The following is a 23,465-nucleotide window of genomic DNA, read 5'->3' as shown; positions in this document are numbered from 1 at the left end:
GTTAAATGCTTACATATGTTTACCTAAAGATAAACTGTTGACACGATGGAATTTGAATTTGCTACTAAAAGTGTATAACTGTCAAACTTGTATTTTAATTTAATTTGATAAATACGGGTAATCTAAAATTCATACAAAGTTCGATAATATTCTGCTACATTTCGGTTGTGCATCACGACTAATCCGTAATGAACGATATTCATATGAGGTATGTAGCGTTGTTACTGTATTAATATAATTCCTTATGAGGCACTTTTCTGAATGTAAGTGCATTCCATTCACATTTTTCAAGATTGAAGTTTACTTCAATTCTGTTTAACTTTTCATATTATCTATCACAATAACACGTATTAGTAAGAAAAATGCACTCCTTTCTGCATGAATTGTGTAACGTGTGAGGATAAACCGAATGAAATAAACATGTATCCTAAATAACAGCTACACTAAGTAAAATTGATAGATGAGAAAATACTTTCAAATTAGAGTTCTACCTGTTTATTGATTATTTGTATTTACTTTCCAAGAACCGATCAGTTTGAGACCAATGAGTATCATTTGGAAAAGAGCACTTTGAAGTTTTGAAAAGTCGTAAAATAATGCTGCATACCAAAATAAGTTTATATTTCTATAACTTCCTGAATTCAGTAACTCAGCAAATAAATTTTAGAAAGAAATAGTTTTAAATAAGCAAAGCAGATTTATGTACATATATTTCGCAAGCAATGAAAACTGAGGTTGAAAGACCTTCCCCTTGTTAACATTTTCAATAAAATGTTTTGAGTGATGTATAGATAAAAGAAATGGCCTTTAACAGTGGATAAAACCTCCCGTAACTTTGAAACAAACTTCAGGCTGATGGTTTACTTATTCCATCGATGATCCATGCATCAGTGACAAATAATTGCCATTTTACAGAAGGCCAGCTTGAACTCTTGAAGTATGTAGAAGTTGAAGGGAATTCATATACAGAGACAGCGTTTCCAAAAGTCACCCTAAAAGATTATTGATAGGATTGAGGTTTGGAGAATACTCTGGTCATGGAATAATGCCTTCCCTTTCGAAGCACCCGTCCACTAAACTGTCATTACCGTTCATCAAATGAAACTCTGGACTCATTAACGCAGCGCAGACTGCCATGATCTGCTCAGAAACTTAGCCTTATTATGTTTCTCCTTTCTTTTCTGGAACCTGATACATTGACTGTTAGATTCTAGGGCAAATCTTGGCTTATGCATTGAACTTATATCGCGCTACTGTACTATTTTCAAGTGGCATACTAACGATACCATTTTTATCATAACCCCTAGGAGTTAACGCTTAAAGGCGCACCTGCCGAACACACAATCCTCAGATACTGAACTGCTGTTTCATGGTACTGGTAGACATCCATTTCAAGGAAACGTATTGCCAGTTATCACCTTACAAAAAGAGCTACAATTTTCGGACACATCATTTGCTATTTGAATATTCTCATACACGACAATATTAAGTGCTCCTACTTAATTCCATTGACCCACTTGCTCATTAAAAACTTGCACCTCGAGCTTAATCTCTACAAGGCAGTATATTACCCGTATATTATTAATGGATTTTCAGAAATTCATCATTTCCATAATTGTGGCTAAATTTTTGGCACGCTATAAATAAGTAGAAACATCAGTAAAAACTGACGATGTAGTAAAGTAATCTAGTACAGTATTTATAAACTCCGAACTTCATGTTTTACGTGATAATTCAGTTGAATTCTTTCATAAGTGAACTTTCTTTCTTTCAGACTACGGAGTAACAGCTACAACGCAGCATCAAGGCACAGGTAAGGCAAGATATTTCTTAATTTATGTTACGTGTGGTAAACGTGAGTTTGATTAGATTAAGACTGTTTTGTTCCTAAACAATAAAATGTTCCCTTTAGAGCAGTGTTTCTTAATCTTTTTGGCATAATGAACCACTTTAAAAATTTTAAATATGCCACGGACCCCTCTGTGAAAAAAAAATTGCTTAAACATCATTTATTACAAAATATATTCTGCTTTATTATTTAATTATTTTAATATTTTTATTTCAATAGTATAAAATATTTGAAGAAATTAAAATTAAAATTTGCAAGAACTTTGCGGAACTGATTTTAACGTCACTTTATTTCCAAGTGAAGTAAAATTCAAAGGCTACTTTGTGTTTCTAAAAATTTCAAATTTATATGGTTTGCGAATGTTCTTTTCATCGTATTGTGGAGGCCTCTATTATTGGGAAATGGCAGACAGACGGCTTACAGAGGTTGCCCGTGACAAAAAAAGTTTTTTTTTAAATATTGATGCAAACATTTTAAAAATTAGGAGCAGACGGCGGACCCCAAAATATGACACATGGACCCCGAAGGGGTCCATGAACCACAGGTTAAGAAACACGGCTTTAGAGGAAATAATAATTTTCATATATAAATAAATATGCAAATTATCTTTGCAGATCTTTTTAGTTCACGATGGAAAAAAATATTTGTGCATATAAAGTCTTCTCTCTCATGAATTCAAAGGAGAATAAATAAGTTTATTAAAGTCATTAAAGCAATTTTCAACAATTCTTAGCTGTGCATCTATTGCTAACTCTCATACCAGTCATTAAACCTGGAGCAACTCGAGCAGCAGTTCCAAATGCGATAATCAGCAGTCACGGCAGCCTTCGTTTCTCCTGCGATCGAATTCTGAGATGTACTAACATGAGTTACCAGAGGCATAACACAACATCTAACACAAAAAACCACGAGTAAAAGCGATTTCCAAATGAAAAATCGGCATTTCTAATCTGGGTTTCTGTACTACTTTCAAGGTGTCTTTAATCTTGCGTATACTGTAAGCATGTCATGAAATTGTCTACCGTTCACGCAAATTTAAATTTCATTGTGTTTCCCTCTCATGATGCATCAGTTATAATGTTCAGAGGTGTATAAAAATCCGCGTATTGTTGTAAGCTCATTGCTAACGTCTGAAATGCGTGCAATATAAATACGAACTCTTTTTCCTGACTTGTTACATTTTCTTTGATGATGAATTACAGATAATTTTTATAAAGGAATTAATTAAATAATGACTCTTAGTACCTTGTTCCGTAAATTTAAAATTCTCTTATCCTGCTGTAAAAAATCACAGTTTCTACTCAGTTTTTGACTTTGGATTCTTAAGATTCCTTCTTGATTTTTTTCAGTTAAAATTATCAGTTAGTCAAACAAATCTGAATATAAATTGAAATTGGTAAATAAATTCTTGATTTTTTTCATGTGGTCGCAAATCATTACCCGTTGCAACCATGAAAGTTTTAAAACCTGAAAACATCTGTCTCCTGAAAACCTCTCTGTTAAGTTTTCTAGGTGTGTTACTGTCTACCACGACATTTTGTGCAACAAAGATTCAAAACTACGAAGCTTTTGCTGCTCTTTTTTTTATGACATATTGTTTTACAGCGCAGTGTTTTATAATTGCGATGCTTCTTTTTCTATACCGAATACAACGAATTTCACCTTATTTCTCTACACCGATTTCATCCATGATGTTTTACCTCGATATTTTCATGTGCAATCAGTTTCCTAGTATTTACATGAAACAAAAAAATTAAATGTTCGGCGAGCCGAAGAAGCGAAAATTATAATTTTGTAAGTGTGAGCTGCTATAATTTACTGTATGTTGAAAATAACATTAAGCCTTACGTATTACGATTCTGTTAGTGTAAACAAACTATTGTAATATTTTAAATTGTTTGAAGTTTTACTTAGTGTAACTATATCAGTTTGTTGAATATAAACAAAATTCAGTATAAACTTAACTTTACTTCATAGCAATTTTCGAACAGTACTTTTGACTAGTAAAATTTGCTAGTATTATCCGACTCTCATACCGAAAATTTAGTTCTTAATTTAAAATATTTCAAATATCGAAGGACTCCGTAATCTGTATTATGAATCACTAAGCGCAGATATAAATGCATACTGTCGCGTAAAGCTTTTCTATTTCGTAACGATTCTTTCAAAAGGGTGACTTCTCTAATAACACATACAAGTAATATATATATATATATATATATATATATTATGTATTACTTGTATATGTATATATATATATATATATATATTATATGCTGCAATGTTCACATCTTTTGTAACAGTGAAACTACCTCTCGGGATTCAACCAGTTCAGGAGAAGACATCTCATTAGCAAGAGATGAAAGAAAGAAGATTACAGACAAACCTGGATTATCTCGACTCCTACACTATCATTAGATAAGGGTGGAGACGTCCATGCTTAGCTTAGATAAGATGAAACGTAGATAAAGTCAGCGCAGATTCAGAATGAAGTATTTTATCAAGTAACGGTTCATAATTTCTGCCGCGAATGGAAAAGATCGATTTAAGAGATTACGATATGTCTGGATATGACAAATGCCGCTACTAGCTATAGTTAATTAAACGGATTTGATTGAATGATTTCGAGCTGTTGATACCTGGTAAAGACATGCTGAAGCATTCTGAACTACAGGATTAATTATACTAGCAAAATATATATTTGCTGCATGATGCATCTTGATATGTCGAATAGGTTTCACAATTTTTCTTAAAATATATCGAAATTCCAGCTCTATTACATCTAAAATATAGCCATCGATCCAAACACAATGCAAATATTTTAGCTTATACCTGCAATAAAGACAAACACGTTGTATAAAAAATAATTGAAGTTTGTCCCTTTAAATATACAATATTATCAGATACGACACATTTAATATGGCCATATACTCGTATTAGAAACAGATAAGCCGACAATCAAAACGACCTGGGTGTTTACTTTTTAAACATTCCCTCTGTTTGTTTCATTGTTATTTACATCATTAAATTAAATACACATTTATTTACACAGAAATTAAATACACGTTTCCTAATCCATGTAATTTACACTCTTGTGATCAAAATTTACTTTTCAGTAAAATGAGAAAACAATTTCTTTTTCATTTCTTTAAATCTCTCTAAGGGCGCAGTTACTGAAACCATAATATCCTCAAAAATATCGTTCACCCCTATCAAATTTTTTAGTTAAACAAGTTGGAGCAAAATAATCAATAAAAACAAAAATATCTAGTATAGAAGCTCTCAGTCAGAGGATAATTTACACGAAAAGTGAGAATTTCACAAATAAAGAACAGAAATTTGAGTGACTTCAGAGTCATAGAATCAAACTGTAAACAACAGCTCGCAGCAAGTAGTATAAGGTATTTTTTCGCCTTCGTAGTGTAGTGGTCAGCACGCTCGTTGCGCATTCGAGAGGCCCGTAGTTCGAGTTCTGGTGAAGGCGTTGCTCATTTTTCATCTCTTCGACTTCGAAATAACCTAATGTCTCTACAGTTTTACCTACGATGCGGCTGAAAGTTCAACGAGAAGAGCTCAAAAGCTTTACTGGCCTCATGTAAGCCCAGCAAACCAATAAAAAATTGTAAGGAATTATCGCCCTTTTCCCATGCGTGCCATAGAGTTATATTTTCCTTTACTGCAAGCTAAAATGATATATTTTCAGTTTAACATATTATACGGAATGCACCACTTGAATAGAAGAATCTTGGGGGAAGATGATATCTGACAAATGCAGAAAAGGAGAAAGTGAGATAAAAACACTTGAAACCTGCGGATATAGAGTTTGTAAAATAGGGATTCTTAATTTATTCTGTCATACATCTGATAAAAAATTAAGTTCCAAATTCATTCTTTTGAAATCATGCAGGAATAAGAACAGGTTTTTCAGCAGTTATATCGCTAAAGTGCTACTCTTAATGGCTTTAGTAACCATGTTAGTTATGGAGGTTTTTATTTCAAGCTTAACGCACTTTGTGCTTGATCATATCTTTTACTATTCTAGGAAGTTTTCGCTGTTGATGAAATTAAATGCAAACTTCCTAGAACCTTCAGACAAAAAATATCCGGCTTTTCTTACTCTCAACTTCGGCTCGCGCATGAAATTTGAAAGTAGTAATGAATCTGAAAAGCTGTATTCTGGTAACAGGAAATCAAGTCCCACTAACTTGCAGGATAAGATGAATACATGCATACCTAAAGTCTAAGAGTACTGAGAATTCAAAGATCAGTTTCGGTAACACACAGGCGAATGTTATTCAGAGGCAGAATTCATATTTGTTAACTAATCAGAAACTATATAAGGTATTTCTCCCACCTTTTTGGCGTGCCTTCGGGGTATGGTGGTCTGCACACTGGTCCGGTATTCCAGAGGTCCATGGTTCGATTCCCGGCGAAGGCGTTTGCTCACTTTTTATTTTGCCTGCTTCCCAAAAATACCTAATTTCTCTAGAACTAAATTAAGGAAACTGAGCATAGCCCGAGGAACATAGCCTTTACAAGGCTACAACAGTTATCAAATTTCAAGGAAATTCAAAATAGGACTCTTCATGAGTTACGAATGTTAGAATACATAAAGTAGAGAAATTAAACAAATAATAATATCACAGCTAGTTAATAGCACTGATTTAAGTAATTTATGTTTCTGAGGCAAAGATCCGTTGAAAAGTAATAGAACAACTGGAATTAAAACAAAATTTGGCTATAATACATGCAATAAAATTTACATAGTATAGTTAAATCTTCTGCTTATGTACTGTAAGCTAGCTAATGTACTGTCAAGTCACGTATCAAATCCATGTTATTGATTTTTCAAAGTCAACTATCCAGTTATTGACTGTTAAGGAAACTATCATTCTTTTAATTATAAATTTCCCATATTTGACTATCTGAATATGATTGGTATGATATATCACATACATTAATCATAAGCCTGCGTTTTTTATAATAACAAAACCAATCTTAATATTGTGTTTTTATAGAAATAAATGCAACCTAATAGTCCCCATTCAGAAACGTAATAATGTTAAACATTTAATATTATGTTCGATATGTAGAACTGGAAATCGTGAGCAATATATGGACGCCACAATCTGAGAATATATCCGTAACTGCATTTCAAATAAGTACGTAAGTAATAAATGCTTATTAGTAATAGTGTATATTAATTACGTAACCATAACATATATGTTTTAAAGTACTTAGAAAATTTTACTGTATTTTAAATTTGCATTATATTAGGTGTGATATACATACGGTAAAGTTCACATTCTATTAGCTAACCAGTTTTGTACGTGTATCAGAAATGGCTCAAATCACCGTACGGCTCATACATTGAGCTGACCATGGTTTGACGACGAACATTCTGACTATTTGATTTACCCTAATTTTATTCTTATGATCCACAAAAATAAGTTCACATTCATCAAAATGGACATTAGCAGTTAAGGAAAGGTGTCTGATTTGAATGAGCATATATATAAAAAAAGCGTTTATAAGCTTGGTAGATTAATTCAATAATTAGGTTCATTCTAATATAAACCGGGCATATATCGTCCTGATAAAATGATGTTTTGAGAAAAATGTGTGAAATAGTTACATTAAAAGAAGTTTATAAAACAGGTATTAATTTTTTTAAAGTCATTTTAAGGAATCAGGTTCGTTTGAGAGTAGAAAAACAATTATCATATTATAAAATATTGTTTATGTTTCAAATTATCCTTACAATCTAAACAACGCAAAGTTCATGGAAGTTTAAACTATGAAATGTTTAAAATTCATACCATTGCAGTGCTATATATTTAAAGAAAATCTGACATAGCTCTTTCGATTTTGAGTATCCAGTAGCCAAAACAATCTGTCTCAAACAAATCTTATAGAATTAAACTACAAAGGTAAAGTGGCTTTACCATTTATGGTAACAAATTTTCTCTTGCCTTATATTTTGCTTGCTTTCTCCATTTTAATGAGTAAGGTCTTCAGCATTTCTGCATTATTTCAACAATTCTGAATATTTACTTGAGCTTTAAAACATACTCTTAAAAACACGTATTTGTATTTCTTTATTGTTCAGAAGCAAATGAAAATATTTTAAAATAGAGTTTTTGAATTTTTGCTAATCTTATCGTATAAGTAACATACATGAAATTCCTTTTGAAAAAGTTGGGTTCAGTTATCATTGCAGCTCAGATTTGGAAACCCGAAATGTACGTGCGTTAGGATTTCTTCGCTGCTTCACTTATTGCAGTAATAGATCATTAAACAACATGACAGGGCTTCAAATACTGCCGTCAAAATGTTTTATGATGTCAAGGCTCTAACATGTAGACGTAACATTTAAATAATGTACTATAAAAATTTAGAAGCAGTTCGGATTTAAATAAAAGTTTTCTATAATTAATTAATTCCTATAGTGCTATTTTAAACTCCTATCATCAAACAGTATTTAAATTATCTTTGGTGCAGTATTGTAGTGAAGATAATGTATTTAGATAAAAGAATACCGGTGCTATAAATTTAAGAAAGTTTCGCAATAATTACGAAGGTTTTTTACGAGATTTAAGCAACGTAAACTAGTAGTAATTTGCTTATAAATTTTTGAGATTAAACCTCAGCTTCAACATTCTGAAAATATATAGTTCTGCGTAAAAATTCTGTTTTTTTCTCTTATTTCAGACTAAATAATTCCTAGCGTTCTACAATATATCTAAAAACTACGTATCTGGAAGCTTACAAAAGCAAGCAAATATTAAACAAAAGTCTGCAGAGAATGAGCTTTTTAGAAATCATTTTTCCCATCTCTTACGATTATCTTTTCTTCTGCCGTACGTTTCGTAATATCAAACACTATTACGGAAATTAGGAATAATTCACGGAACTGCGAAGTTAAAGGCATAAAACCTTTATTTCTTTTTAAGAAAGCTATTAATAATCAAAATTATCAAAGAAGCATCTTTAGCTCATTATCGCTTAACGCAGCTCGTCAGGAACTCCTCTTCAAGAGCTGTTTATTATCTAGCGAGTCTCTTTGGATTCGGGAGTAATGGCCTTGGACAGGGTGCCTGCGCACAATGCGCTAAGTACGCGCCCGTTTGTGGAATGTTTAACCTAGTGACGTTAGCTTGGCTCTAAGGAACACTTCTGAATATTCACCCCGTGGTTCTTTCTGAAATCACGTGTAAACTCTAAACCTAACTACTCTCATACATATACTAGAATACGAGAATTCGCTGTCTTTTTAGTCTGAATATTTCGACTAAACGTTATCAACAAGCGAAATATATAACGAAGATAAAAATAAATGAAGGTTTTAACTTTTTTTTTTTTTTTTTTTTTTTTTCCCGCGGAAAGTACAGAATCACCCAGTGCTTGGCGCGTTTCCAAGAATTGCACAAACTCGGTATTTATGTACACATCGACCTATTTTCACTTAAAAAACGTCAGAGAATTGCACAAACTCGGCATTGCGCACTCTCTCGACTTTGTCCATGTACATATCGATCTATTTTCACTTAAAAAATCAAAGGAAATTGACAAAAAGCCAGTTCTTCTTACTCTTGCAAAAAGCGCCAAAAAAAAAAACGCGCCAATTAAGTGGACGATTCTGCACTTCACCCATTTTTTCTTGCAATTTTACTTCAATACAAGTTTGTTACTTTCTCAGTCACAAAGAGCTTTGTAGTATTACTGAAGGATCTTAATTGATTGCTTGAATGTGATAGAATTTACTTATATTACGTCTTCCAGATTTTATTTAAAACTGGTTATATTTAATATTTTTGAATAAATTTATTTCTAAAGGATTTTACTGCTAAAAAGGTAAGATAGGTGTAGAAAATTGATGGAAAATGGAATCAAAAAATGTATTACAAAATCCTATTTATCGTAGTGTACCAATTGCATTTGTATCTTACTTGTCGTAATAATTATTATTACTTGACATTATTATCAACACTGCAGTGATTCCAGGTATATCTCAAAGCTGTACAAAACTACCTAATAGAAAAGAAAACTGAAGTTTTGCATATCATTCCACACATTCAGCCTAAACGTAATTAAGTCCTGTGGGAAGCTTTAGATCAAGATGCTGTAGAATACAAATTTACCTCACGAAATAACTTTGGGAACAAATATAATTTCTTTGGGAAAGAAATTGGTAATAATAAAATAAATTTAAGTAAACGTAGTAACCTCCGTACCAGAGACATTCAAAACTCATATTAAAGCAAAACTAGTTTTATACAAAATATTGATGTTTCAATAATATCTTGTTGCTAATTCAATATAAAATATGTACCGGTTTTAACTTGGATGAATAATAGCATTTCATAGAAAATAATAGCTATTGCTAATTATTTTTTATTTAATTACAAGGTACGAAGGAAAAGTTATTTTGACTTAGTCTTTGCAGAATAGTCTTTTTATTTAGTATTTAAATAAATTAGAACATTTTACAAACTAGTGCTTTTAAGCTTTAATTTAAGGCATGTTCAGTAAATAATATTAATTTTCGTAACTAATACTTTGTATTCTGCTGGCTCATGAAATATCCAGTAAAGTTCCAGTAAACAACTTTTTAGCTGCCGGTCTGCTTAGCAGAATTTCAACTCGAAGTTATTAAGGAAAATATTTACCAAAAAGTACAATGCTTGCTGCTTTACATTTTCCGCAAGAAACACATTTCCCGAAATGCCATAGCAGTTTTTTTATAAGCAAAAATTTTAAACAAAACAATTCATTCCATTTAAGCGAAATAAATGTACTCTCCAGTGAAGAGTTTCTTTACGATGAGTGTAATCTTTTCTTCCTTTCGTTTCGATCATGTTTTAAAATGTGTGCCAGTGGCTGCAAGCATTTTGCTCTTTGGATAAAAGATTGCTTATTTTGATATATTTTTGGCTTTTATTTCCAGGATAAAAAATAATGTTCAGGATAATTACCTTCACAGTTAGAAGTTGTATTGAATAGTCATTTGGGTTTATGCTTCGATTCTCCTATTATATATTTGATTTCGAAGAAAAGTTGTTTAACAGGCCACAGAACAAAAATTTCTATAAAAAGGCCACGAAAATCTTTGTTTCTTTAAATCTGTGTAAAATTGCATTCCACATTTAATTTAAGTACTAAAATCCCTATTTATTTTAAAATGTGTAACTCTAATAAATTTTCGGTACTTTTCCGTTTCGCCGGCGCAAATCTCGCCAAGCAGACTGTTGGCGACAACATACAGTATACACATAAAAAATGTTAACTCTAAGAATTTTTTTTTATTTTGAAGGCATAAACATTTTAATATGGTTTAAAATTTTGTAAAAAGCCAATAAATAAAGACAATAAATTTGTAAAAAGACATTAATTTAAGAATTTACTATGATTTCATGGTTCAAAATCCTGATTCGCCGGTTCGTATCACGTGACCCCAAGTGATCTCATCTCACGTAAACTACGCTACTAAAATATAATTCGCTCAGTAATTATCTACATTAATTTCAAGTTAAATCTTAATTTGGAATACAAGTTTAAATGCAAGAATTATTTCAATTCGTACGAATAGCTTACTCAGAAATTATGTAAAACCGCAGTGCTTTACTTCGCTAGTGAATTCTCATTAGAATTGATGAATTTAACACTTGATTTTGCCTTCGGATGAGCGGTGTAATTGCGTTCTAATTGACTTAATTACCGTGAATTGTCTTAGGGGATAAAATTTAAATATCGTGTAAAAATTCTATATTATTGTATGCCAGTATTCAAAGAAACAATCTGATAAGAAATGGCTTCAACTTGTTTTGAAACTGAGGCGTAAAAGGTTACCAGCGAAGATATTCCGTCTGGCATCAGTTAAACCATTATTGGCGACTTTATCGTTTGCGCCGGCAAAACGGAAAAGTACCAAATTTTCTTTCTCCTTTCTCTGGGGAATATTAATATTTTTGCTTTAATGAGCATGCCTTTTCGAATGAATAAATTACTTTAGAAGTAGTAGTTTACAATTCTAGAAATCATTCGATGATTAAAAATTATTTACTTAACTTGAACAGATTGAGACATTTTTATATGAATAATTCAATAATCGCGCAATGAGTATGAAAGAAGCATTCCAAACATTTTCTCGTTCTCTGACGAAAAACCGTATAATTCTACTGCTATTTTCTCTAGTACTGGAGATAATATTTAAAAAAATGGAAGATTTTTTTCCTTTTAAGAACGGTATACCTTGCATCATTGAATAAGGGATGCATATAAGTAAATTATTAATTTTGGTATAAATTGTTGTTACACCCTTTTTACCTTTAGATCTCTCAGTACTTTAAATTGGTAGCATATCAGCTTTAAAATATCATTAAAATTTTTTACAACGACACTTCTTTATTAAGCCTTCTTTTGAGACCAGACACTTTGAAAAACTTATAGGATGCATTACAGATTTTTACGAAGCAAGAGACATAAAAAAAAAAAAAAAAAAAACTTTGCTCTCGCTTGGATTAGAACTCAGAATCTTCTGGTTTCTATCCAGACCTGCCACCAGTTTTATACAAAATATTGATGTTTCAATAATATCTTGTTGCTAATTCAATATAAAATATGTACCGGTTTTAACTTAGATGAATAATAGAATTTCATAGAAAATAATAGCTTTTGATAATTATTTTTTATTTAATTACAAGGTACGAAGGAAAAGTTATTTTGTCTTAGTCTTTTCAGAATAGTGCAAAGACTAAGTCACGTACGTGCAAAGACCACGTACGTGCGAAGTTGGGATGGTAAAAATTCCTTGTATATTATTCCACCTCAAACGGAAGGAGGGAGAAGACGAAAGCGCCAAATCCAGATGATGTGGAATTATCATCCACCACATTTTACTCGATTGCCATTTTTAGAGACACTTAGAATTTTTTTAGGAGGGGGGAAAAAAAAAAAAAACTTGGAAAATCAGTATTGCTCTTGCCGGGACTTGAAATCCCAATCTTCTGATTTCTAGCCAGGTGTGCTATACCTAAAAGCACGCAATGGAGAAGAAGGAAATTCCTTATAGACTAAAAGCTATGCGATTCAAAAATAATAATATTTGTTGATTCTAAGATTCTAACGAATCAGCTATATCCATGCGTATCCTTGAAACACGGTTAAGCTCCTTAATTTAATTCCGTTATGTCCTGGTCATACTTAAATATTTGTATTGTTCACCATTTTGCTTCGAATCAGCTTTGTCTGAATTAGTCATTTTATCGCATATTTTATTTTCATATTTTAAAATATATATGCCAGCCAATACATTTGCCAGCCAATCTTTTTTGGCTGCGAGTAAAAATCAACCAAAATGTGTATACGAAGAAGACGTTTCGTGTCAGTGGTATTTTCATTTTAGAAAATTATTTTATATTGAATAATTAGGTAAATTTTATTACTAAAATAATTTCAATACGCTCTAAATTTTAAACATAAAAATTTTAATTATAACTGTAATTATTATAAAAACAAACATAATTGAATTAATTTAGAAGTCAAACAACAAATTATTAATTGAATTAGCTTTATTTTTCTCTTCGACATCAATAAAAGTCTTTTGATGAATAATTAGGTAAATTTTATTGAGAAAATAATTTCAATACACTTTAAACATAAAAATTATAATTGTAACTATTATTAAAAATAAAGTTGAAAAGTTTCAGATTTTAAATTACGTTCGTATGCTTTTAACGTTTCGTGTGTTACCTTTATTATTAAATATCATTTTCTTTGCACTTAAACCATAAAATTCAGTTAAGTAGCAATGTCGCAAAATAATTTTAAAATGAGCATATCTTTAGAATTTCCGATACACAGTTCCGCGCCCGCCGGAGATAAAAAGGTTTTTCCCCCCGCCGTAGAGTGTTGCCATTGCTCGCTTTTAAATCGTTGAATTTGTTACTCAAAACGAGCGTGCATGTTTTAAATTTGTAACATAATCTCCAAAAGAAATCAATAAATTTGGGAACACTGATCTATAATCAATAATTTAAAAAAAATGTTTTACAAAATATGAAAACGATAATAAAACAAATTCCAAATTTCAAATTTGGTCTTCCACATGCCCATATTCGTAGGAGGATTACGTCATTCAAAACTCGATGGCTCCATGTACCCTTGTTTTAACACAATGCGAGAAATAGACATACATTTATGCAGATTTTTCATTATTTAATTTCTTCAAATATAATGCAAGACTCTAACATTTGATGGCAACAGTTTGAAAAGTGAAACGGACATTTAAAGTGATGGCAAAACGAAAACAATAGTCCTTCAGGGACAAAGCCCCTTTGGACTAATAAAAACAAACATAATTGAATGAACTTAATTTTTCTCTTCGATATCAATATCTTCTCTAATGCTGAACTTGTGACGTCAATTTTATCAAGTCTCGCTTATAGTTAGTCGTCTTAAGACGAATATAAATGTCTGAATTATCTGTACTTAATCTACTCGTGTTCTTACTTCAAATAAACTTCAAGTGTGAAAGTATTTGCTCGCATTTATAAGTTCAACCGAATGCGTGTATAAAATGCAAAACATTTTTTTAAATTATTGATTATAGATCAGTGTTCCTAAAATTTATTGATTTCTTTTCGAGATTATGTTACAAATTTTAAAAATGCATGCTCGTTACTACAACTTTTTTTGTAATCAAACAGAAATGCTATTGTTATTATTTATTTCCAGTTTACTTTTTACATATTCTTCAAGAGCTCGTTTTATATTTATGTTTTATAATTTATTTCTATATATTACACTTTATTTTCGAAATTCAAGTGGGACATTTAAAACTATGCACATGGTGACCCGCGGCTGCTGAGGCCTGATATATGCATACACAAAAGTTAAAATATAATAAAATTCTATTTTATGTCTCTCAGAATCTTCTTAAGTGTTCTAAGCTTTCCATAACAGTAGCTGTCAGTCAAAGAAAGGTAAAATCTGGAAGATGTAAGAACTGCAGATTTGTGACTCGTAATTTCGTTCTATGTGTGAGACCCTTCGATTTTATTTCCTTCTCTGGAGATGTTATTATCCAAACTGAGATGAAGCTTAGTCGCAGAAATAGACTAATAAATCAAAGTAAAGTCTTTGTCTCAGAAATACTGATAATATTACTTCCAAGAAAATCAAAGGCTTCATTAATTTTCGTATTTTCAAAATCAGGAGATATTTAAGATTTTAAAGAGAACTTCTAACCATATTGGTTAAAAACCAATATGGTTAGAAGTTCCAACTAATATGGTTATGATTGTGAAATTGGTTATCATTGTGAAATTGCACTTGGGAACCAGTTTACCTTGTAGGAGAAAGATTAGCATAAATGTTTATACTTTGTTGGTAATGATACGTTCTCCAAGTTAATGTAGTCTCCTGTGGCATTAATAGGCTTAGGTGAAGACAACCTTCTTAATGATTTCCGATTATACTGATCATCCGATTAATAGATGAGTTGACCCATATGTTTTTCATAAAACCGTTATCAAACTTGAAAGCTATCCGTAACTGAACGTTGACAGAAAAATTTCTAGGAATCTTCGCTTTCGGAGTAACTGATTGGTAGTCTTAAGCTGAATCAGTTCTTTGGGAAAAACTTACGCGAAGCTCAGCTGCAAGCGAAATATTTTCGCCTCGGTTGCAAAATGTTCCGAGTGCATACCCGGGGCATCAGTTCCATCAAGACTGTTTCGGCTTTAATCCCCCCGTAGTAGAAGAAGAAGCTCGTTTCTTGCAAAAGTTTCTTCTAGAGTAAAGAATTGCTAGATGCAATAATCTTATTAGCCTCGTGATTTTCGAAATGAATTCAGCTCATCTGGCAGGTGTCAGGCATCTTGAAATTATTCAAAAAAATCGAAATTTCTCTTTTATTTTTATATTAAATTTCAGTTTTTTTCATAAGCATCTCAGAACAAACCCCATGTAAAACTTTGCTCCAGAACCAAAGTTACGGTAAAAAATAATTTAAAAACTTTTGCCATTTTTAAAAGGCCAGATAGTTTGCTTACAACTGCATTATAGGAAGTTCCTCGTATTAAATCATCTGAATTATTCATAGAATGCTTGTATATACAATTTATACAAATATTTTATTACGCATGATAGAAAAGTAGACATTTAGTGCATAATCTATATATCGGCTAATTTTGGGTTCAGAAAAGCAAGGATTTTTGTAGAAGAGAGATTTCAATTGATTTCAGTTTCCTTTCCCCTGATGAAATCGCATTGAAGCTGAATGAATTATGCTTCGGTTACGTTCTTTTTTCTTTTAATTTCTTTAAGGAATTTTTTTGAATTGGGGTAATGATTGTTTAAAAGTTTTGGTTTTTACATTTATTAAATTCTTTGTTGCATTTATTAGATTATTTGTAATTTATTAATTATGAATTTCAAAATATTCGTCTTTGTGAAACATTAGTTCTAAATATCTTACTTCATGTCTTTAATGGTGATATTCTGCAGCTTAAAGTGCGAAAACACTAGGCATATTTATAGTCTGTTTTTTAAATAATTTTTTTATAATTATATATATATATATATATATATATATACACCTCTTCCCCTACTCCCAACCTCTCTAGAAGATTTTCGACTCGCTGCATATTTAGAGAGTGTGCCCATGCCGCACGGACACTATACATTTACAAACATACATGCTTTCTCCGGGATTCGAATCCGGGTACTTCGGCATAGCAATGAGCGACGCTAACCGCTGTACCGGTTGGGCGGCTGCCAATCTGCCGATTACATATATATATAAAGAGAGAGAGGGAGATAGGTATATATAGTAATACAGAAATTTGTTTATAACAAAAATATTACAAATCATTTCTATGCCAAATGCTGCTGAAATATAAATTAATTGTAGGGAAAAGAAATAATAAATTTAGAAGCAAAACAACAAAGACATGAAAGAAATGAAATACAAAACCAGTATAATCCTAAATTTCCAAATAAACTTGTAAAAAGACCCAATTAACTCAATCAACTGAAGCCAGAAGAAACGCCGAAAACAATGTTTGATTGTGTTTCTCTTCCTCTTCTTTGTTATATATTTTTATGCATTTCTATTGTAATTTGTGATGATACTTGTTTTATGTTTCGTTCTTTAATGTCTTTGTTGTTTTGGTTCTAAATTTATTACTTTTTTGTTTATAATTTATATATATATATATATAAAATTGTAAAAAAAATTTTAAAAACAAAATATAAACATGTCTAGAATTTTCGCACTTTAAGCTGCTGAAAAATTATTAGTAAAGACATAAAGTAAGAAATTTAGAACAAGTTTTTCATAAAGACAAAAAATTGAAATTCATAAGTGATAAATTTCAAATAATCCTATAAAAGCAATAGAGAATTTAATAAATGTTAATACCAAAACTCTTCAAACAAGCATTACTTATGAAATTCAATTTTTGGTCTTTGTGGAAAATTGGTTATTTCAGGACTACGTCACTTCTAGATTAATCTATGCTACGAAGCTTGCGTAACGCTAATGACGTAGTAATTAGAAACATAAACTCTCAGAACTGAAACTTTTCGAACTCAAAAAAAAAGGTTCCTTTTCTTGTGCTTCCATATTGGATAACTACACACTTTAGCTTTTCTTTCTACGCTGCTAGGGCGTAATTTCTGTCTGCTCGCTTCCTATCGCAACAGTATCAGAAATGTAAATGTTCTTGAATAGGCACGACTAGAGTGCCAAGTGACTGTCGCTACAACTGTTTCACTTGAAAATAAAAATGGAATTAAAACTGCCTCGAATGCCAAGTTTGTTAGTCATTAAGAATTCTACGTTCTAAGTTTCAAGTATCTTCGCCATCAGTACTTCTACGCTTCTACGTCTCAGTGTTCCTACATCAATACTTCTCTGAAATTTGTTTTTATTATATATATATATATATATAATAATAGTAGTAGGTAGAAACATTGCAGCGATCTTGCTAAAAAGTTACCAGGAGCCGTAGCACCACGAAATATTTCAACGCTGTATTACTAAAATATAAACTAAGAAGAAATTTTTTGTCTGGAAAAACTGGAAAAAACTGAAAACACGCAAAAAAAAAAAAAAAAAAAAAAAAAAAAAAAAAAACTGCCAAAAATTAATGTTGGAAGATATGCTAATGCACGAAAAAATTAATCTGACCGTTGTGATATGTGAAAAGTTAACACATATAAAAATAGATGGCGGAAAAAATATATATATATAAGAAAAGTTAATACATATAATAAAATATATGGACTGAAAAAATGCCAATACATAAAATGCAAAAATTAAAATGAAAACATAAATTGCAACAATACAAAAATACAATAATTACATAGCGTAAAATGGTAAATTAACCCACTCGTACCCTCAATTGGCTTTTCAAGGAAAAAAAAACTGAGTGTCGAACTAGGTTAAATACCATTACGCGTTTCGCCGAAACAGACCATTGAAGCTCTTGTTTAATGCGAAAAAATTTTTTATAAAAAAAAACATGAATATTCCCGAATAAATCTTTTTTGGAGCTTGACTGCTCTGTTTCTTTTTCCCGACGCGTCCGCTGAAAAACACATTAGGGTGTTAAAAGTAATTGCAACTCCGAGCAATGTAAAATTAAAATCAAAATAAAATAAATAGCGGTCTGCTATTAGTCAAAAAATTACAACAACGTACGGGCTGATCCTGTATAGCTTAAAGAAGATAGAACTTTTATAAAGAGAATGGTGCTGTAATCAAATAAAAATGCAATTAAATTTGCAAGAAAACAAACGTCGTAGGGTCTTATTAGGACCAAAAAAACACAGACAATAGAAACGAAAAAACTGACCTGAGAGGTGCCGTCCTTTGCATCCGAAAAATTTATATATATATATATATATATATATATTCGCACTAAATGAATTTAAGATCATACACATATATACATACATATATATATGTGTGTGTGTAAGATAAAAAATGTGAACTTCTAATTTTAATTGGCTATAACCTCTTTTATTTTTCATTTAATTTGGGGATTTCCTCTCTCTATCTTAAAAATAGCGCTATAAGTCTAAACTGCTTCATTCAAATTAATCATGTGATCCTACGTAACGCTTAAAGCAAATACCTCTTGCTCAATCACAAAATAATTCTAAACCAAAACTTTTTAACTCGAACTGAAACTTTTTGTCTCCCTCCCTTCTATCTCTGAATTACCGCAACACTTTCGCTTACGCTTTCCTCCTGGCGAGACGCTTTGCGGCTACCTTCTTTGTTCACTGAATATGTGCTTAGCTAACAAAAATGTAGGGCGCATAAGACGGCCGTCCGTGTGTGAACCAAATATTACGAATCCAGAATTGCTTTACTCAATAATAAAATTATCTTGAATCCGGCCATGTCTGTCTTGCCAAGTTTCTTCGCTAGGCATCTATTACTTCACCACCAAGCTCCAAATCATTCATATCATGACACACACACACATATATATATTATATACACACACATACTATATATGCTAAACGCTGCATCGTGAAGGCATCTGCATTGCTTCTAGCGTAGAAATTCTTTGAATGCTTTGATAACATTAACAAGTTTCGATTTATGATTCCTGGCATGTATAATACACAGAAACCTCAATATTATTGTAATTAAAAGAAGGAAATGAATCAAATGTTCTATGGAAGGAGTAAAATTTATATATTTGGATGCCATACTGTGAGGATATTAGTACCGTTATCGAGCATTATCGAGAATTAGGAGAATTTTAAACCTCAGGTTTTTGTTGTTCTATGACAACAAATTGGTTGAAATATCTGACGCATTTAATGAATTAATTTTTGCACCAGCAGTTAAAGAAGACTATCACAACGCGGCAGTCGCTCTGCAGCGTACCGCGTATACTTGAAATTCTCACGTTGGACAAATTAAATGCAGATAATTAAAATAGCACGCATTAGCCAAATCACATTCCACAAGCTCAGTCGTACAAGTTCGTGTTCGGATAGGGCTTACTGTAACAGGAATGTTAGTGTTTATTTCTTTTTACTTTAGCGAACACCAGGTTTTTCATTTAATATTTATTTTTAATGCAAAATTTTCACAATATCTGTAAGATAAAAAGAACGATTTTTAGTCTTAACTAAATGTCCCTATTTTATACGGGTAAAGGACATTTTGTAGCAACCATGCTGTTCTCAGAATTCAAGCTCTTAAAAGCATTTGGATATCGTTCTTTCTTTTTTGTCTCGTGCAGTTGTTAATATGACCACGACTCCACTTAATTATAATTGGCAGTTTGTATGCACACAAAATTTCGCAAGAGGGAAATCTGTATTACAGTTTGTAAACTCCCCTCGATGCAGAGCGAAACCCGGATCCGCTACATTTCAGCTTTTGAGAGAAATTATAATTTCTGTCTGTAGAGTGCGCCGAAGACCAAATGATATTACTTCTTTATGTAACTGAATTGCAGTAATAGCAGAAAATTACGAGTATCTTACTCAGACAACCTTCATTTAGGACTTTAGTAAAGTTTTGTATTTCATCATTTATTTATTTAATTTCCATAGCTCTAATTATCTTTAGGAGTGTGATTTTTAGAAAAAAAGGCCTATGTTTATTAAAGCACGTGGTGGTACTTTGTGAAGCTCGATGTATTTCTTTTCAAAAGAGTATACTTTATAATAATAATAAAAGTTTCCATGATGAATTAATTTTACGTGGTTATGTCAGATAAAACGGAATACCGTCAATGTCGGATAAATGAGACAGTTTTATAACGATTTTTTCGCACATGAACTGCACGTGGTGCCATCTATTGGCTGGACTGTCAACTAGAATGATAGAACGCTTATTCACTTCGTGAAGAGCAATTGATAACAAGACGAATAAGAAATGTAATCAAAACTGTCCAAACATAATTGATTTTATAAAATAAAACGGAAATAAGAAAAGGTTGTTTAAAATAGGGAAGGAGAGCCTTAGAGTTTTGTATTTGTTTTTGCTTAGAATAGGCTTCAATTAAGAAAAATTAATTAGTTTACTTGTAATTAATTGTATTACTATAAATTGTAATTTATTGTTTTGCTATAAATTGTAATTTATTGTTTTACTACAATTTAAGTATAAGAGTTTAAAAGTATTAAATGATCCAACCATCAGTAATAAGACCCGAATTTTATTAAGTGAATTTTTATATGAACTACATAAAAGCAAAAACGTAAGAAAAAAAAAGGACATTGATGTGAAAGAAGAAATAAAAACTAAAATGCTAAAACAGCTATGGAACAAGAAAGTAAACTAGGGAAGTAATGGTGTAAAAAAACAATTATGCAAAAAATTTTTAATCTCCCCTGTCTGGAGCTTCATAATAGAACTTGTCAAGCGAAAAGTATTTTGAAGTTCTATACCTGGTCGATTAAAAAGAAAGCCAAGACAAATTTCGTTCCGAAATTTAATGAGACATACGCAAACTTAATTTATTTGTCAAATAATTAGAAGAAAAAGAAAAAGAAGTCACATTAAATTGTCTCTTTTCCCTATCTGTCTTAGCTTTCTTCTTACACACACAAAAAAAAAAAAAAAAAAAAAAGAAAAAAAAAAAAAAAAAAAAGAAATATTTAACATGCATAAATGAGACACAGATAAAAACTATGTTACAAATTACATAAATAGAAAATTTTTTACAATGCAAAAAAACAAAAACAGAAAAATTCAAATTAGTCTCTCTCTGTTAAAGGGTTTAAAAAGACAGTCCTGTAAAACAACTTAAAAAAGGAGCGTCTCGAAAAACTGTGTTGAAAAACAGTAAAGAAAATTGTAAATAAAACAGTCTGAGTTTATGTAAGGGAATGCTAATAAAAAGAACAATTTGAATGACTATCTGTAATAAGAGTAGAAATGGCTTCAGATAAAAGAAAAGTCAACTTGGAGCGAAGCAGTTTGCTAAAGTAAAAATAAAAGAGAGGAAAAACCCCATAATTAAAATTTCTATTTCAATTTAAAAATGAAAAGGTGAAACGAAAACCTGGCATTTGTTATAATCAATTTCGAAGAAAGATTTATATTTGTACTTACCAGAAGAACTATATGTGTATCCATATGAATGATTTCCTACTCAGTAAGACAGGTTGCGTAACTTCTGTTGTCTTAAAATCTATAAGATGTTGTTGATGACTGTATTATTTATTAAATAATTAAAAATGTGATGCTATTTTCAGAATTTATTAGTCGTGTTGTTAATTTAAAAAGACCAACTCTGACATTTTAGTGTTTCCGACTTAAAAGCCAAGCTGGATCAACCATTGAACCATTAAGAAAAATACACACATGCTTAGGGCATCAAGGAAACGGGTACATCTCAAAGATTTCTCATTTACAATTTTATTTTGCCATGGATTATTTTATTATGGAATGTGTCGTGCAATTAAGTCAAGGGCGAAAGAGAGGAAATGGTGAAAAACACTCGTGCAAATATATGTGGTGGCATCAAAATCTTTTAAATGTTGATAGGATCTCTAAAGATTTTAATCCGACCCTCCCGGCATCTAGCGTTTAGAATGAAAGTTAATGTATCAAAACTAAGTAAAATTTTTTCGTTAGCTGCAAGCTATCGAAAATGCGTTTCACAACAAACACTCTTAAATGCACCCTTAAGAATTTTGAATTTCTCCTCGCGCAAAGCTAAGCACGCATTAAAAAAAGTCACATATGTAGTTTTGATTGAAATTCCAGACAGAAACTTCAGAATATTTTAAAGGAAATAGGGTTGCGAAGTAGCTCTCATTCAAAGGGATCTGTAGGCCAACTGTATTTAGTCTTAAAATTACATCCAAACCAATTTCAAAGACTAATAAACAAATGTATAAAAAATACTTAAAATTTATACAGCTATTTCAATCCTCTTTTTAAATCGAATAATATCTATTGTTTTAAACTTATTAATTTAAATCTCTACTGTTGAATAAAAGTAAAATTTAAAAAAATATTTCAGTTATAAAAATTCCGACCTTTATTTCTGAGCATTTCCTTTTTTTGATCCTAGTATCGTATGAACAAATATATATTAAATTATATGTTAACGTTTGAGCAAAATTAAAAACAGAACATGTTTTGAGGCTTGTTATTTGTATGTCATTATAAATTTTAGCTCAAGCATATATTTATTTGGATATAGACGATAGTTTGCACAAAGTATAGAATTTGAAATTTTACAATCGACCTGTCGTAAGACGTTGGCAATCTGTTTTATTTCTGACATGCATAGCCCAGAATAATACTTGTGCAAAATGCTGCTAAGACAGCCAGATTAATTGACTTTTAAATCATTTTATTTTCTTACGTTAATGAATAATGTTCTTTTACACTAAAGAAGATAAATGAAAGGTTTTATGCACCATCGATTGGAAACAATATCATCTCCTGTTTTGATCATTATTTAATAGCATTCATTAGCATCAGTGGTTAATGGTGTTAAAATCATTAAACTGCTTAATGATGTTATGAGATATTAAAAGTAAACTGAAAAATTTCAAATTAATGTAATCCGTCTGCTAAAAATATAACTCGCATTTAAAATGTTGGCTTATCTAAATTATT

At 31.1% G+C, this 23,465-nt stretch overlaps 1 protein-coding gene across 2 annotated transcripts in view; it reads left to right on the top strand.

Moving 5' to 3' along the window:
• The window catches only part of LOC118184292 (suppressor of lurcher protein 1-like), a 246,512-nt gene that overhangs the window by 191,723 nt on the left and 31,324 nt on the right, over nucleotides 1-23,465 (top strand). For both annotated transcript variants that reach the window (XM_035353943.2, XM_035353944.2), the window contains exon 4: nucleotides 1,775-1,813. In XM_035353943.2, coding sequence (XP_035209834.1) covers nucleotides 1,775-1,813 — 39 coding nt within the window. The remainder of the gene's footprint in view (nucleotides 1-1,774; nucleotides 1,814-23,465) is intronic.

This window comes from Stegodyphus dumicola, chromosome X1 (genome assembly GCF_044657685.1).
Source record: "Stegodyphus dumicola isolate Sdum_Otavi_A_Nest chromosome X1, ASM4465768v1".
NCBI classification, from domain to species: Eukaryota; Metazoa; Arthropoda; class Arachnida; order Araneae; family Eresidae; genus Stegodyphus; species Stegodyphus dumicola.
This window is presented reverse-complemented; position numbering and strand designations above follow the sequence as displayed.